This window comes from Oncorhynchus mykiss, chromosome 7, assembly GCF_013265735.2.
Source record: "Oncorhynchus mykiss isolate Arlee chromosome 7, USDA_OmykA_1.1, whole genome shotgun sequence".
NCBI classification, from domain to species: Eukaryota; Metazoa; Chordata; class Actinopteri; order Salmoniformes; family Salmonidae; genus Oncorhynchus; species Oncorhynchus mykiss.
This window is the reverse complement of record NC_048571.1, coordinates 25,358,776-25,375,361: the sequence shown is the minus strand read 5'-3', so window position 1 is coordinate 25,375,361 and position 16,586 is coordinate 25,358,776. Positions and strand designations below refer to the sequence as shown.

The window sequence follows — 16,586 nt, the reverse complement described above, 5'->3', positions numbered from 1 at the left end:
GTATTTTTTATTTCTATTGGAAGGATTTAATCATTTTCAATTATGTCTACTTATGACAAGGTAAAAGGTTTATGTTTCTGTCTCCATATGATATGGTAAATATATCCAATTCAAAAAACATCTACATTTAAATAGTATTAATATTACTTTGCATATATTTGCGTTTACTCCCATATTTTCCCACGGAAAGTTTCCACCTCTGAATATTCCTCAAAATGTGCAACCCTAGGTGAACGCATTGGCTCTATCACTTAGCTTTCACCAGTCCAGCCATGTCAGATCAGATATTTCTTCAAGAACGAGAAGAAGCAAAGATGCATTCTTAACATATTTGAAGAGGGACAATGTTTGCCCCCACACCACTGATCCCCTTTCGTATTGTGTTACAGTGGATTAATACGAGTTCACCGAACTCGAATATGTTACTTATCTCGTAAAGTTTTCCCTCTGCACAGGCCACATCTGCTCTCGACACACAGACGGAGCGCAACATTCAGGCATCGCTCACCAAAGTGTGCTCCAATCGGACCACCATCGTCGTGGCTCACAGGTATGCAATGGCTCTCAGTTGGAACAAGATGCATGTATAGAGGGAACCCATACAGTATGATCAGTGGAGGCTGAGGGGAGGACGGCTCATAATAATGGCTAGAACGGAGCGAATGGAATTGCGTCATGATGTGTTGGATACCATTCCACTCCAGCCATTACCACGAGCCTGTCCTCCTCAATTAAGGTGCCAACAACCTCCTGTGATTAGGACACACACATTTCCCCCCCTCTAATGCTGAGTTTGTATGGTTTGGATCTGTCCGGTCTGTAGTCAGATTGTGAATTGTCTGTCTTCAGGTTGTCGACCATCATCGGTGCCAACCAGATTCTTGTACTAAGTGATGGTCAGATAGCAGAGCGAGGACGGTGAGTTGAATGGTTGAAAGAGTGTTTGTTCGATTGCTGCACACTCCACAAGCCTATTCCAATCAAAATATTGTTTTATGCTCTTCAAGAAACAAACATCTGAAGAATGTATGTAAATGCCAAAAATGGGACAGGCCAATGTTGGATGCTCACACAATAGTCATATTCTCAACACCATATAGTGGGAACATCTTGACATTGTACTTGATGATGGTAATGGTGATTGTGTGTCCCCATTGTAACTACATATTCTCTACTTTCTTCCTCCCAGGCATGATGAGCTGCTAGCTAAGGAAGGGTTGTACTGTGACATGTGGATGAAGCAGCAACAGGCACAGGACTCCGACTCAGCCTCTGACACCGAAGCCAAAGACAGGAAGTCTTGAGAAACTACAGCCCCCATCAGTCACTGCAGGCCACAGGAGCCACTGAGTCTTGAGTGAGAGGTTAAGAATATGTAGACATTGTGAGGAGACAGAGGAGGACAAAGAGGGACGCAGGGAGAAGATTAGATACCTCAAAAGGCTGTTTTGTATTTTTTAGGGTATCCGTCCATCGAGGTTAATTCTGTTATGAGTAAAGTTTTAAGCACATATTTATTGGGTATTTTATGTTTGATCATTCAATCAAAATGTTTGTACCGTGAATGCCTCAGGCCAGTTGTTTTTAAGTGTATTCAGGATCGTGTTCATTAGGTTAATTAACAGATTTTTTTTATTAAGTAGTCCCCCCCCCCCCTTTCTGCAAGTTACGGGCACGTTTAGAAGCCAAATGTTCCCTCCCCTTCCAAAATTTGAACGATGCAAACACCTGCAAAATCATGATTTCTCCAAATGATCTGTGGCTGTTGTCTCATCCCACAGTCTGTTGAAAAACACTACTGTACCAGTTATGTTACGTGCGTCTGTGCAGGAGTGATTAGTGCGGACTGATTCAGTATAATCCGTCTTCTTGCTGTCTGAAGTCGTTTGATTGCAGCCGTCCACAGAAGCGGCAGCAAGTCCAAAGTAGACGAATACCTTAAGCGCAGGTATCGGCAGTTTGGCACAGTCTCACGACACTTTAAATGGTTGACTAATGTTTAGGGGTTGAGAAGTGAATTTGTTGTATTTACAGCAGATCTTATTGAACAGGTTCATTGTAAATGAGATTTTTAGAGCTGCATCAATTTTACTCCAATCAGACTTGGGCATTGTCATGTACAGTACAGTCAAGGTGTTGACTGATACATGTAAAACTTTGAATTGTCACCAATGGTGATCAATAAGAACTACTGGCAGTATATTAAAGAGAACAGAATCGATAGAATTGACAAAATTAGTAGCGGAAAAGCAAACCTTTATCTATGAATGAACCCAATCCTCAAGCCTGTATGCTGCTACCCGTTTTGAGTACAGAACTACTGTCAAGTGTATCTTTATTTTAATGGAAGAAATTAGTCTGTTTGAATTTGTAAATATCTATGCCTTGCATTCCCAAGGCAGTGTGGAGTTTGTCAGTATCTGTTGATAATAATCACACTCCATTTATTCATTGTCAAATTCTGTTTAATTGATTTTAAAAAGGGCCATAAGGGAAGATCTAAGCCATTTAGCTGAACTTTAGTTTATTTGATAGAGAATGGGGACTTTAAATCTATGTTAAGTCTCCTAGGGTTACGGGTTTGGGGTTGAATTGGAAACTGTCTGCATTAATCAAGGGGACGTGAAAATGGACATACTTACCATCCATATAGTGCACAGCAGACTTTACATCATGAAAAGTTATTGCAGACTGTGAAATAAATAGATGAATCCCAAATGCATTTGAGCATTTGTGACTGCAGAAGTAATACCAAAGAGCTAGAGTTGTTATGCTAAAATAATTGCTCCACCACTACAGCAGTCAAACATTTGTAGGTGTACAATGTGCGCAAACTGGTGCAGTCAAATTATTTACACTAATGCACCATGAATTTGAAATGTTATCTGTGACATGAGTGACATTGACACCACAGGAGGTTGGTTGGTGGCACCTTCATTGGGGAGAACGGGCTTGTGGCAATGGCTGGAGCGGATAGGTGGAATGGTATCAAATACATGTGTTTGATGCCGTTCCATTTGTGCCTTCCAGAAGTGTTTGTAAAGATATTAACTTCTTTGACACAATGTCAAACTTTTTTGAAATGTGATTTGGGGGCATAGTTTGTCTGTAGTGTGATCTTTGCCTTTGGAAGAGTGACAATGTGTGTGTGTGTGTGTGGCATCTGTCCATGCCTGTAAGTCAAATACATCAATGGTTTGTTTTTTCTTTGTATATATGTTAATAAATGGTACAATTAAATATGTATAATGACAAAGTGGGCTCTGTTTTTGCTAATTTACCATATTGATAGCTTTTATATTATGAGACATTTTGTATCCATACAGTACGTTGCATAACTGTTCTCAAAACTGTTCCCTCCCTCCCTCTCAGCTGCTGATTGGTTTTATAAGCGGGCTTGTCAGACGTCACAACGGGGGTTACTGTTGTGCTAGGTAGCTAGCCTGAGTAATACCAGGCGCCGTTTTATATATATATATATTTTTTTTTTCTCCCCCAGCTCGAGTTTTCTATTTCTACTATTTGGCTAATGTTGGATAGACCAGCATGGATTTCGACGAATTGTTTAGTGAACGAACATTTCAGTTTTCTGACTTTCAGGAGTTTACGGTAAGTTAGCCTATCATGGTGAGTGACGCTAGCTGAGTTGGCTAGTTTAGGTGGTTAAATATGACCGCAAACGGGCTGATGTGACCTATTTGGTAATAATCGCATTTTAAATATGCATACCAGGTTAAACAAAACGTGTTGTATGCCTTATAATTTAACATCAAAACACGGCAAGGTTAACGCTTACTGGACAGTATTGTACTAGCTCACGCGTTTAACGAAGCTAACCAGCCTGGTTAGCTACATGTGATCGTGGCTGTTCTGGATTTAGGTGACAACTCGTGAAGTTGAAGCGAACGTTAACCTCGTAGAACGGTAGCCAGCAAACACAATAGGATAACCGACTATAAGAGGCCATTTGTGGGATTGCGAACCGTGTTGACATGACTTGGTTGTGTAAAGTTGGCGTTATTTCAGGTTCGTTTTTGTCATGTCGGCCCTTCGCTCAATGATTTACTTTGCTCTCTGATCTGCCTTCACAGTTTCTTCCTGGACATCAGAAACTGTCAGAGAGAGTGCGGAAGCGATTGTACTATAGCCTGGAGCAAGACGGCTCTCCAGATTCCCTTTCCTGTCCTGTTACAGGTTAGCTATTCTGTCTGTTAGGTTATGTCCTGTCCGCGTGTGACTGTGTTGTGAATTTGATTGATTTGATTCTTATGTTCGGAAAATGATTTCTAGATATTGCTGTGGAACTCCTTCAGAAATCTGCCCCGAGCCCAATTCGAAAACTACACAAGAAATATGCTGCTCATGTCGCGAGGTATGTTATCAGTCAGTGTTGACACTTGTTATCCTTTCTGGGCGTGTAATGGTCTCCATAACTTAATGTAGGTGGTCTGTTTTTCAGGGAGGCGTGCATCTCTCCATGTGCCATGATGTTGGCCCTGGTCTACATCGAAAGGCTACGACACAGGAACCCCGAATACCTGCAAAAGATCTCCTCCTCGGACCTCTTCCTTATCTCCATGGTATGTGGGCCAAAGGTTGGATGCGTCTGAAATGGCACCCTATTCCCTTTGTAGTGTATTGCTTATGACCAGACCCAAGATCTGCATTTCACTGTTTGTCTACACCTGTTGTTTACGAAAGCATGTGACACATTTTTTTTTGATTAATTGGAATGGGTGCCATTTGTGACTCACCGGTTGTCCCGCCAGAATTAGGCAAAGGCTATTTAGCCCATGTGATAAGTATTAGGTCCTCTCACCAGAATTAGGCCATGGCTATGCATGTGATGGGCACAGTACAGCTTGTTATGAACATGGGTCTCTGTAATTGCTGGGCATGTAGGGCCCAGACCCATATACTACACCCAATTCTTGTTCAATTTAGAATTTCCCGCAGCCACCCGCAATGTGTTTTTAGACCAGGGGTAGACGTAAGAGTGTGTCTGGGAAAGCATCCTGTCATGTTATCAAATCACATTTTACTCGTCACGCTCAGTTTATAGCAGGTACAGAAGATGCAGCAAAATGCTTATGCGATAGCTTCAACAATGCAGTACATCAGTCAAAAAATAACAAGTAAATAGAATTAATCAGATGGAACCTCCTGTGTAGTATGTGTGAGGAGATGGCTGCAAACACAACTTGCTTTCTATGACATATGGACTGATCTTAACCTCCTAATCCTGTGTCGCCTTTCCTCCAGATGGTTGCCAGCAAGTATTTGTACGACGAAGGGGAGGACGAGGAGGTGTTCAACGACGAGTGGGGGGCTGCTGGGAAACTGGACGTCCAGACTGTCAACACTCTGGAGATGAATTTCCTCGACGCCATTGTAAGTTATACGTAGTATTACATACTACACCACAGGCCCAGAAACGTGTGGTCCTACTCAGAGCCATATATTTAATAGTGGTGCGTGGATCAACCGTTAGTTTCCCCCCCCTGGCAGAACACTTTTTTGACAGAAGGTGCAGGATTTTTATTTTTTTGCCTGATTTTAGATATGTTTCTGCTAAAAAAATTCTGACATTTTGGTAGGCTTTTTTTTAGCCATCTTGTCTATAATTAGATACATGCAGCTTCTCTTCTGTCATTGTTTCCCTAGAAGACTAAATAAACCCTTGCTCACCAGAATAATGTCATAAATCGATAGAAGGAATGCTTCAAATTAGTTGACATTGGTAAAAATGTTCTGTTGTCTCTGCTTCTTTAATGGAGCAAAGACGTTCAGGAATATTCATGTTCAAATATTTTCTGTGTAAATTTCCAAATAGCATCAGTGTGACTGACTGGTTGTAAGGAAGTAGGAAGCTGTGAAAATGACCCAACGGGTTTCTGAAAAAATGTCAGTTCGGCTTGGGTGCATATTTAATGTGGTTGAAATACTATCAGCTTTTATGAAGCTGATAAAGATAGATATCGTCTGTAGAGGTGCTAACTGCTCATTCACTTTCTCTCAAGATGCTGAAAGAAAGAAATCATATTTCTCTCATCCTTTTCGAGTCAAAATGTTTCCTACATTTGGTGTATCATTTTATTGCAAGAAATGCTCAATTCTGCTGGAGTTAATATTACGGCTGTGTGAGAGGTTATAAACCTAAAGTCAGTGTCCAGATTTCAGTTTCCATTTAACCCATCTGAACAGTAGGCTACAGTTCCCTTGAAGTGCCATATTTGAAGTATAGCGCCTCCCAATCATCACGCATAACATAGCATAACATAACTATCATCCTCTTTTACCACTTCACCAAATCTTTTCCATTACTTTTCTTTCTATTCTTTATTTTCAACTCTCCATTTTGTAGCTTTTCTCTTATTGAATTTAACTTGACATTGTCACTTTTTCTGCCTGGCCCCTTCCCAAAAGCATTTTACGATTGGGGTGTATCCAGGGGGGTGTAACTTTGAAAGTTTCTTCAAGTGCAGTTCAAAAAACCATCAAGCTCTATGATGAAACTGGCTCTCATGAGGACCACCACAAGAAAGGAAGACCCAGAGTTACCTCTGCTGGAGAAGTTCATTAGAGTTAGAGTAACAGACACATCTCAACATCAGCTGTTCAGAGTTCAATTTGACCTTCATGGTCAAATTGCTGCAAAGAAACCACTACTAAAGGACACCAATATGAAGAGGGCCAAGAAACACGAGCAATTGACATTAGACCGGTGGAAATCTGTCCTTTGTTCTGATGAGTTCAAACTGTGTCTTTGTGAGAAGCAGAGTAGGTGAACGGATGATCTCTGCATGTGTGAATCCCACCGTGAAGCATTTAGGTGTGGAGGTGCATTGCTGGTGACACTCAGTGATTTATTTAGAATTCAAGGCACACTTGACCAGCATGGCTACCACAGCATTCTGCAGCAATCCCATCTGGTTTGCGCTTAGTGGGACTATCATTTGTTTTTCAACAGGACAATTGCCCAACACACCTCCAGGCTGTGTAAGGACTATTTGACAAAGAACGGAGAGTGCTGCATCAGATGACCTGGCCTCCACAATCCCCTGACATCAACCCAATTTGAGATGGTTTCGGTTGAGTTGGACCACAGTGACGGAAAAGCAGCCAACAAGTATTCAGCATACAATATGTAGGAAGTCCTTCAAGACTGTTGGAAAAGCATTCCTCATGAAGCTGGTTGAGAGAATGCCAAGAGTGCGCAAAGCTGTCAAGGCAAAGGGTGGCTACTTTGAAGAGTCTCAAATATAGAATATATTTAGATTTGTTTAACACTTTTTGGTTTCTACATGTGGTGTTTTGATGTCTTCGCTATTATTCTACAATGTCAAAAATGGTACAAATAAACAAAACACAAAAACCTTTTGAATGAGTAGGCGTGTCCAAACTCTTCAAATTAACTAATGGGTAAAACTAAGGGGTAAAACTCTGGAAAGTTGAGTGAAGTTCGCTCTCGTGCTTCTCTGCGCAAGCTGCGCATCCCCCCCCCCCCCTCCCCCTGTCATCCACACAATATTTCATGACCCTAGACCCGCCTGCTGTTATAACCACAGGGACTGTAGTTTGTGTCAACCCGCGCATTACTCATTTTTAAATCCCATTGTACTGTATTTGTATGGCCATAATTTACAATCTGATAGCTGCTCTCACTTCTGTGTTTCAGGAGTGGAGCCTCTTCACTGAGCCCGGGGACTACTTTGGCATACTGAATCAACTCGAAACCAGGTTTGTGGTTCTTGTTTTCACATAGATAGTTTTTCATGCTAGTGCAGGTTTCCCCAACTGTCGCCCTGCGGGCCGAATTTGGCCCGTGGGTGATTTTATTTGGCCACCTAAGTTTGTTGTTGAACATAAAATAATGTAAAAACACCAGCAAAATATTTCCATGCGTTTTTAATTCTGTAACTGTTCCAAAATTATTCCTATGCATAATAGAGATACAAATGTATGCCAGATTTGAAATGATTGTTTTAGTCAAATATTTTATTTGTTTGGGCTTCTGGTAAAAAACAAACAAATTGGCCTGTGTGTCAGGGTGGGTGTGTGACTTCTAATGCATTAGAAACACAAGAAGCTATGAAGGGTTAGGAATGTCATAGAGACTTCTATTTTCGTAAGCCCCATGATTTTTTCAGAGAAGAGCTAAATTAGTAGTGTCAAGTTGTTGTGGTAATTTGCCTGGCATAGGGACTGTAGATCTGATACAGAGCTAGCTGCTAGTTCAAACAAAGGGTTGGTTGTGTGTGTCACATGCGCGTAGTCATTTGTTTGCCAGGCTCTGTTCTACGTCCATCTCTCTCTCTCTGTGTTTGCATAGAGTGTGTATTAACTCAGGCCTGTTGTGACTCCAGTATTGCAGAGAAGCAGGGGATGAAGCGAGGCTGGTTCACCTACACCGACCTCTGTGTGCTGCTGGAGCAGGCGGCGTGGCGACAGGCACTGACGGCCATCTACCTGCACTTTGCCAAGGTGAGGAAGGGTCAGAGGGCAGGGGCAGTGGGGTGCACTGAAGGACTGAGTTGTGGGTCATGCTCAGTATGGGCACACTGTAGCAGAACATTTTGAACTAGAAAATAGCATTTCTTATTTGACACGTTCAGGTAGTATGTTTTTTTTTTTTTCCCTGTTTTGTGCCGAATGGACACGACGCTAGTCTCAAAAACACACCTGAAAGTAACATGTCAATGTCATGGAAATACTTACAGGGACACTCAAATTCAATCTTAAATGAATCATTGTTTATTGTCAGCGTGCTGGAGAGTTTCCATCAAACTTAATGCACCATAGTGAACATCTGTCAGAAGCTCTGCTGAGGCAGTCTCAGCAGTTGTCTTATATACAGCTATACACAGACAACTTATATTTGCATAAGTAATTCAATACTGGGTCATACATGTGACCAATACCTCGCAAGGCTTCTTCTCTCTAAGCTGGGACCTTGAAACTGAAATATCTTTCGTTTTCAAAACAAGGTTTGGGCCTACTGACAAATTGTAGATACTGATAAGTGAGGAAATTGGTTATTAGAACCGCACATGAACAGAACACAGAAATTAGTTATAAGAAAAGCACAAGTATAACATTTCCATCGCATCAATTTCCGAAACTGCAAATTGCAGAAACCCACGTAAACTATGTGTTGATTGAAAGAAGCAACACTTTTGAAAGTAGTCAGTTTGGGGGGGAAAGGAAAAACATAATGAAAGAAATCTACTAAATCCACGTCCTCACCTCTCTCCAGGTGACCTGCATGCTGGGGCTGGTGTATCTGACCAGTGTTGCGGGCCTTATCGCCACCAGCCTCCCCAGGAGCAGCCAGCCCCTGGCCCCAGTCCGCCAAGTCCCCCTGCTGAGCTCCAGCCTCTCTCCACCACCACTAGGCCTGCTCCCAGTCCCGGAGACCACCAGTCCAGCATCCGACCTCCCTCGCTGCTGCGTCTTGGGCAACGACAGTCACAACCGCCGGCCTGGCACTCTGCACACCCACGACGACCACAACCACGGCTCGCCAACCTCCTCCCAGACCTCTATACTGTGTCTATGGGGCTCTATCCTCACTTCGCTAAGCCACACTGACCCACACCCCCAGCCCGACACTGAACCAGCCTTGTCCGCCTCCTCTCTGCACTGCCCCGGCTGCCAGGTTACAGTGGGGAGCCTCCCTCCTGGCTCCATCCAGTGCGGCCCACAGAACACCTCTGCTCCGCTACTAGAGCCTGGACACCCTGGTCACCCGGCAGCACCGTGGCTGGCCCCTGCCCCCCTCCTCTACGGAGCCGCCCCGATGCTCCTGGACTCCCGTCTGACTGGCATGGCGCCGCTCCGTGTCGGACCCTGCTGCCCACAGTTCATGCTGCCCATCGAGAAAGCCCCATCTCTCCTCATGCCCAGCTAGACGCAGACGGACAAAACAAGCCACTATCGTTACCCTTCAATGACGATGACGCCGGACTCCAAATGAAACCAGCTGGTTTTTCAGAATGCATCCGTTGCAGTGAAAGGAAAGTGAATTTTTGTTTTGTATGTGCTTTTTTTTTGCATATACTGTCTAAATTTGAGATAAGGGGCCCCTAAAGGTGAGTAGCACATTTTGTACAGTGGTTTGCCAGCTGAATTGGTGTAAATAAGTAAGATGAACTCATAACAGCGTGAGATTTGAGTTCTGTGCTCAGGCACTTATCTTTTCCAATGTATATTTTTCAAAGGTTGGATCACGCAGCTTTTCAATAGGTGTTTCTAGAAGGTGTGTACATGGCAAACTAATATTTCATGTTTGGTTTAAAAATACACAAATATGTCTAAGCATGGCTACCATACTCGCACAGTGTTTGTTACTACCTAATCTTTAGCCTGGGTACCAGATTTGTTTGTGGAATGATGGAACAAACAGACTGGTACCCAGGCTACCTACACTTTACCTATGTTTGAAAATGGGGGGATTGTGGGGGTTGGGCTAAGTCATGTTGTTAGATGGAAGAGTTCAGTTTTGATGTGACATCATAGCCATTTGAGAATGTTGAGAAAGTAAGTTGTCTCCACAAAAGCAAGGCTGCCTTCTAAGTCAGTACTGTAGTGCTTTAAGAAGGGAGTCAATTTAGCCTGGTGCCAGATCTTTTTGTGCTCTTGCCAACTCTTGCTCTCCTTGTCAAGCCAAACATTGCATGACAAGGAGTTGGATTGATGGCACAAACAGACTTGCACTCAAGCTAGAGACAACTAGCTTGCCTACATTTCATTTGCCATGGAGTCTTTGGGTCATTATTTTTCTCAGTTACTGCAGTTATTTTTAAAATGTTAACATATTTATGCTTTTTGGGGGGTTTGTTAATAATAACTAGACCAGCAAAGCCACAGATGGATACTGGTCCCTGCACTGAACAACAGTAGAGATTCATTTATTTTTATTATTATTATTATTAAAAAAACATTAAATTCATATCTCAGTATGGCTGCCCCTCAAGTCTTGTTCATTAGGGCACATCGTAGCGAAATGCTTTAGACCGCTTTGCAACAGTAAACAAACATTTGTTTCTGAACATGACCCTGAACTCTGATAGCACTGGGTGAGATGCAACTCTGAGAGTGTAGCCTTTTTAGTAGTTTTTTTTTCAAGTAACTATTTATTTTACCATGACAGAATGCAGTGGCTCTCTCTGATGTCATGTTTTTCCAACAGAATGCAGTGGCTCTCTCTGATGTCATGTTTTTCCAACAGAATGCCACGCAACTGAAATAGGTCATAACCAGTTTACTGTTTGCCATTGTTTATTTTTTTTAAATAAGCGTTTTGAATACGACGGCGCCTGACATCAAACATGATTGTTTTGGAAATGTATCTAATGATTGCAATTTTCATCCAATAACCTTTTCATGGAAACCTAACATCCTCATATGGGTGAGTTGTATTGTGCAAAACACAACTTTTCATTAAAACATTATTATTATTTTTTTAAGATCTGTTTTTCAATTTTTGCAATTAATTAGTATCCCTCTTTAACATACCCATTTTTTGGTCGGGGAGACCTGACCAACAAAGTCACTCATACACCATTTTGTCTTCTCTTCCTGCTCAAAAATGGAGAATGTCTTCTTTCTGCATAGAAATAGAATTCCTCGAATGGGGATATCCATTCTTGAATGGGGATGTAAATTCTAAGTCATACTGCTTCTATGTATCTCATCCTGGAAAAACAGTTAGCACTTCTCATATTTTTCTACTCAAGATAGTTTCTTGCTAGGGAATTTATGATTATTTGAACATTTGACTTGGTTTTACATTGACACGTTTCTAAATAAAACCTTTTTCAAATCGGACTGAGATTTTGAAGCATGAAATCCTTGAATTTTGTAAACCATGTACAAAACATTCAATGTGTAGAAATCTGTAATAAAATGTTTGACCCTTTAAAAGGATTGGTTTTCATTTGTCATTTATGTCTGTATCGCTGTCCACGTGGTCCACTTTGACAGACAGTATGTAATGTGAGTTGTCAACATTGTGAGATGAATAGCTCAGTCTTGGCACGCACACACACACACACCCTAGAAAGCAATATGCCATTTGAGCTCATCTAGGGAACTGCAAAGGCGCTGATCTGCATGTGTGGTGTCAAGCAAGGCGACATTAACCTGGTCACAGATTTGTTTGGGCTGTCTTACCAATTCACACAGTCTTTGTCAAAACTGCACAAATAGATCTGGGACCAGGCTAAGGCACTATCACCTAAGCCATCATCTTTGGAATCTCAATTGTATTTCTTTCATTTGTCACATCTTCGTCTCCTCAAAAATGCAGTGGAGCAGAATATATGGGGTTCCTACCCTGTGGGCTGTATTCACAAAGCAATTCAGAGAAGGACTGCTAATCAAGGATCAGGTTTCACCTCTTATTGTCATCTAAATGCTAAGGACCCTGGGACTAAACACCTCCCTCTGCAACTGGATCCTGGACTTCCTGACGGGACGCCCCCAGGTGGTAAAGGTAGATAACAACACATCTGTCACGCTGATCCTCAAAACAGGGGCCACTTGGGTGCGTGCTCAATCCCCTCTACTCCCTGTTCACTCACGACTGCATGGACCGAGCACGACCCCATTCTCATCATCGGGGCTGTAGTGGAGCAGGTTGAGAGCTTCAAGTTCCTTGGTGTCCACATCACCAACAAACTGTCCAAGTTGTCCAAACTGGTCCAAACACACCAAGACAGTTGTGAAGAGGGCACGATAAAGCCCTCTCAGGAGACTGAAAAGATTCGGCATGGGTCCTCAGATCCTCAAAAGGTTCTACAGCTGCACCATCGAGAGCATCCTAACTGGTTGCATCACTGCCAGGTATGGTAACTGCTCGGCCTCTGACCGCAAGGCACTACAGAGGGTAGTGCGTACAGCCTAGTACATCACTGGGGCCAAGCTTCCTGCCATCCAGGACCTCTATACCAGGCGGTGTTGGAGGAAGGCCCTAAAAATTGTCAAAGACTCCAGTCACCTAAGTCATAGACTGTTCTCCTCGCTACCACAGGGCAAGTGGTACCGGAGAGCCAACTCTAGGTAGAAAAGGCTTCTAAACAGCTTCTACCCCCAAGCCATAAGACTCCTGAACAGCTAATCAAATGGCTACCCAGACCCCTCTTATGCTGCTGCTACTCTCTGTTTATTATCTATGCATAGTCACTTTAAGTCATACATATTACCTCAATTTGCTCGACTAACCGGTGTCCCCGCACATTGACTCTGTACCGGCACCCCTTTTATATAGCCTCTCTATTGTTATTTTACTGCTGCGGTTTAATTATTTGTTACTTTTATTTTCTATTTTTTTACCTAACACTTAATTTTCTTAAACTTCTTAAAGCATTGGTTGGTTAAGGGCTTGGTAAGTAACCCTTTCACTTTAAGGTTGTATTCGGTGCATGTGACAGACGATTTGATTTGATTTGATTTTAAAAGGCTAAACTTGATCCTAGATTAGCACTCCTACTCTGAGACTCTTTGTGAACGTGAGCCCCAATCTTCTCCAATGTGTTCTGAGAAGGAGAGTGGATGTGAGGAATCAAGGAAACACTATAAAAATGCAATTTTCCCAGCAACAACTTTGCGCAACATAGTGTACTTCACCTCATTTCCTTTCATTGCTGCTGTCCTCAAGCTTGTGCAAATAATGAACAAGACAATGCCAATGGGAACAGGAAGCCATTACAGCTGAATCAAAACAGTCAACATCGTTGCACCCATCACCAGAGTCATGGCACGCCTTTCCAAACACTGCAGCACCACTATTGCATTCTACTTCGGCACATATCTATATCACAACACAACATGTCATTTTGACTGCTGTGCCTCGGACATGTAGTCCTAGTATGCCAAGTCTGCCTGAGCATCACTGTGCTTCTGTGCAAAATATCAGATCAGTTACAATGCCTGGCAAAATGTTTTACACAACTCAGGAACCACATCAACAACACACTGTAATCGTCCCAAAATCCACACAGAAACTATGCAGAATATGTCAGAGAGGAATGTACCCACCCCTCTTCTGCCTGCGCCTCTCCCCTCACCCCCGCCCCCATCCCCTTGGCCCTCTGCATACCACTTGAGACTCCTGCTCCTAATATAGACCCAACTGGTTTGTGGGATAGGCATGGGGAGAGGAGCCTGCGTGTAGCAGGACCTAGCGTTTTGTTGTTGGGTGCGTAGTGCCCAACTCTTTTATGGAGAGAATACTTATATGGCAGGTAGGTCATGGAACAGTTGGCCGGATTTGTGTTTGAGAAGTGTGTGTAGGACGGAAACATGTAGGACTACAAGGAATAAAGCTGGGGTAAAAAAGTATATTGGATTGTAAAACAGCGTTTTTCGTTTAGAGCTTAGTTCACCTTGATCCTGAGTGTTTTTCCCTCGAAGGTTCATTCCAGCAGATTTTAGAGCACTATTATCAAGGTGTTATGGAGTGATTCAGCTTGTTGGTGTATTTTTCTGTTGGTCGAGATCTCGTTTCAAGAGATGCGTGAACAGTGGTTGTTTCGGTCGAGGGCGTGGTCAAGTGCCTCCCTGACGAGACCCCCGGAGACCGTCATCGATCGCATCATTAAGGCTGAGGTTAGTGTCCCACTCTGCTCCTCCCCCCAGGGTTGTGTCCATAAGGCACCAAATGGAAGAAAACAGGCTGCAACAGGGAGGGACTAGCTGAACGTGTATGATCCAGGTCATGTCCTCTGTCACAGTGGCCCTGCCTCTCCACTCCACCTATGAGTTTGTTTTAAAAATACATGAAAGTAATGGGTTATGCCATGCTGTAACATTTCACTCTATTAGCCCACACAATGAAATATAAATAGAGTTATGAAGGTTTGTGACATTAGGCCACTAGTATTTGTATGTATTTCAATGTATTAACTGTAGACTGTATAGGTTATAGCCCTCTGTTTCTTACTGCTCTGCTCTACTCTACTTAACTACCGGTACGCCCTTGTTGTGTAACCACGGCCAACCATTTTCCGCCACACACTCCCATCCTGCCCCATCCTCTCCCCATTCTGCCCCAATTTTCTCCCCATTCTACCCCATCCTGCCCCAATCCACTATCCATCCTCTCCCCATACTGTCCTCATCCTGTCCCCATCCTCTCCCAATCGTGCCCTCCATCCTCTCTCCATCCTGTCCCCGTCTTACCCCCCATCCTGCCCCATTGCTCTCTCCATCCTCCCCCCCCCCCCTTCAACTCCTCATCCTGTTCCCATCCTTTCCCCTCAGGTCCATCGGCTGGTCCTGGTAGACAAAGAGGACGTGTGCAGGGGGATCATCTCTCTCTCCGACCTGCTCCAGGCCGTGGTGTTAACCCCGGCAGGTAATGACACCCTTTTAGCCTCAAAACACCTGTGGGAGTCAGGCCCTCTTGCCCTACCTCCATCTTCCACCGCCTCTAGCCCCACCTCCCCGGCCCAGGTAGGTACACCCTTTTTCTCTCCTCTCCCCAATCCCCCCAGCTCACTGACTGCCCCCCCCCCCCCCCCCCCCCCCACACACGCACAACAGCTGCTGCTGCTATACATTGCCCCCTGTTTCTCTGAGCTTCAGCCACGTATCAACCCCGAAGCACCAACATGCAAGTGGGCACACACGCACATGCACACACACACACATGCACACACACACACACACATGCACACACACACAAAGGGTGATGATGATCTGACCTATCGTTCCCTGCTTGCCTGATGCATGGGTGCGCAGGATAAATCCAATGATGTTCAGAAGGAGTGGAATCTTGAAGATTCCAAGCCTTTGTGGTTGACATTCTATGGACTAGCTGTAGCTTAAAGTTACAGTATGGCACTAGAGGAATGTGGTGATGTATCTGCATAAAGATTTGATGATATCCAATTTGATCTGTGTGCCAAATGGCACCCTATCCCGTGTAGTGTAGTGTACTACTTTTGACCATTGTCCATAGGGCTCAGGTTGAAAAGTAAGTCTATCTCAGGTCAGTAGTGCACTATATATAGGTAATAGGGTGCCATTTGGGATGCGCCCGTGTTGTACATTTGCATCTCTCAGATTGGTTTGTGTCTATGGCAAGGATCTGTATGGAGCGTATTATCTACATTTATGCTCATATAATGCACACAACCTTTTTTTAATCATATGCTTTGGTTATAATCATTCCAATCTTTGATCATATTGCATCTCCACTGTTGTTTTTTCTTTTCCAGAGATTTCAAGCAAATCAAACTGAGAACAATGTGAAGTGGATGAAAAGGGAGACCGTTTTCAAAATGTCATCGTACTGCTGTGGAGAGAAACATAATCCGTAACAATCAACTGTATCAGTTGAGTTCAATAAAACACAATTGTCCTTAGTTGCATTTGATCAAATTGATGATGTAAGTTTGTGTTACTTTGTGTTGCGCTGAATTTGTGCTTTATTAAACATGTTCTAATCAATTTTACTTGTTTTTTTATAATGGACTTGCACAATGGATTTCACTGTTTTATGTAAGCTTTTCGGGGTAAGAAGTGGAGAAAGAAATATAAATGGTATTTTATGAAACAGTGGATAGCAGTATCCAATTTAT

General features: G+C 43.2%; 3 protein-coding genes across 8 annotated transcripts in view; all 3 read left to right on the top strand.

The window, feature by feature from the left end:
* Positions 1-3,252, top strand: part of abcb6a (ATP-binding cassette, sub-family B (MDR/TAP), member 6a) — a 42,645-nt gene extending 39,393 nt beyond the window's left edge. For all 3 annotated transcript variants that reach the window (XM_036983062.1, XM_036983063.1, XM_021608943.2), the window contains 3 exons: positions 456-550; positions 850-918; positions 1,190-3,252. In XM_036983062.1, the coding sequence (XP_036838957.1) occupies positions 456-550; positions 850-918; positions 1,190-1,304 (279 nt within the window). In that variant the 3' untranslated portion in view covers positions 1,305-3,252. The remainder of the gene's footprint in view (positions 1-455; positions 551-849; positions 919-1,189) is intronic.
* A 139-nt stretch (positions 3,253-3,391) lies between these two features.
* Positions 3,392-11,921, top strand: cnppd1 (cyclin Pas1/PHO80 domain containing 1). The gene is made up of 8 exons (XM_021608940.2): positions 3,392-3,609; positions 4,092-4,194; positions 4,291-4,372; positions 4,460-4,580; positions 5,263-5,391; positions 7,679-7,740; positions 8,367-8,484; positions 9,257-11,921. Exons 1-8 carry the CDS (start codon positions 3,547-3,549, stop codon positions 9,908-9,910), a joined length of 1,332 nt encoding a protein of 443 aa, XP_021464615.2. The 5' UTR covers positions 3,392-3,546; the 3' UTR covers positions 9,911-11,921.
* A 2,170-nt stretch (positions 11,922-14,091) lies between these two features.
* LOC110528818 (5'-AMP-activated protein kinase subunit gamma-1-like) lies at positions 14,092-16,455 on the top strand. 4 transcript variants are annotated; one of them, XM_036983061.1, is made up of 4 exons: positions 14,092-14,246; positions 14,500-14,610; positions 15,265-15,358; positions 16,224-16,455. In XM_036983061.1, exons 1-4 carry the CDS (start codon positions 14,223-14,225, stop codon positions 16,244-16,246), a joined length of 252 nt encoding a protein of 83 aa, XP_036838956.1. In that variant the 5' UTR covers positions 14,092-14,222; the 3' UTR covers positions 16,247-16,455. The 4 variants fall into 4 exon arrangements, with proteins under 4 accessions (XP_036838956.1, XP_036838954.1, XP_036838955.1 ...); XM_036983059.1 differs by having other exon boundaries at positions 14,093-14,246; positions 15,265-15,456; XM_036983060.1 differs by having other exon boundaries at positions 14,115-14,246; positions 14,494-14,610.
* Positions 16,456-16,586: the final 131 nt, after the last annotated feature.

Coding starts and splice junctions, on each gene's coding strand:
- LOC110528818 (XM_036983058.1), top strand. CDS start 14,223: ATGGAGAGAATACTTATATGGCAG. Junction 14,247..14,493: donor AGAGAATACTTATATGGCAG/GTAGGTCATGGA, acceptor ATTTTTCTGTTG/GTCGAGATCTCGTTTCAAGA. Junction 15,457..16,223: donor GCCCCACCTCCCCGGCCCAG/GTAGGTACACCC, acceptor TTTCTTTTCCAG/AGATTTCAAGCAAATCAAAC.
- cnppd1 (XM_021608940.2), top strand. CDS start 3,547: ATGGATTTCGACGAATTGTTTAGTGAACGAACATTTCAGTTTTCTGAC. Junction 3,610..4,091: donor CTGACTTTCAGGAGTTTACG/GTAAGTTAGCCT, acceptor CTGCCTTCACAG/TTTCTTCCTGGACATCAGAA. Junction 5,392..7,678: donor TGAATTTCCTCGACGCCATT/GTAAGTTATACG, acceptor TCTGTGTTTCAG/GAGTGGAGCCTCTTCACTGA.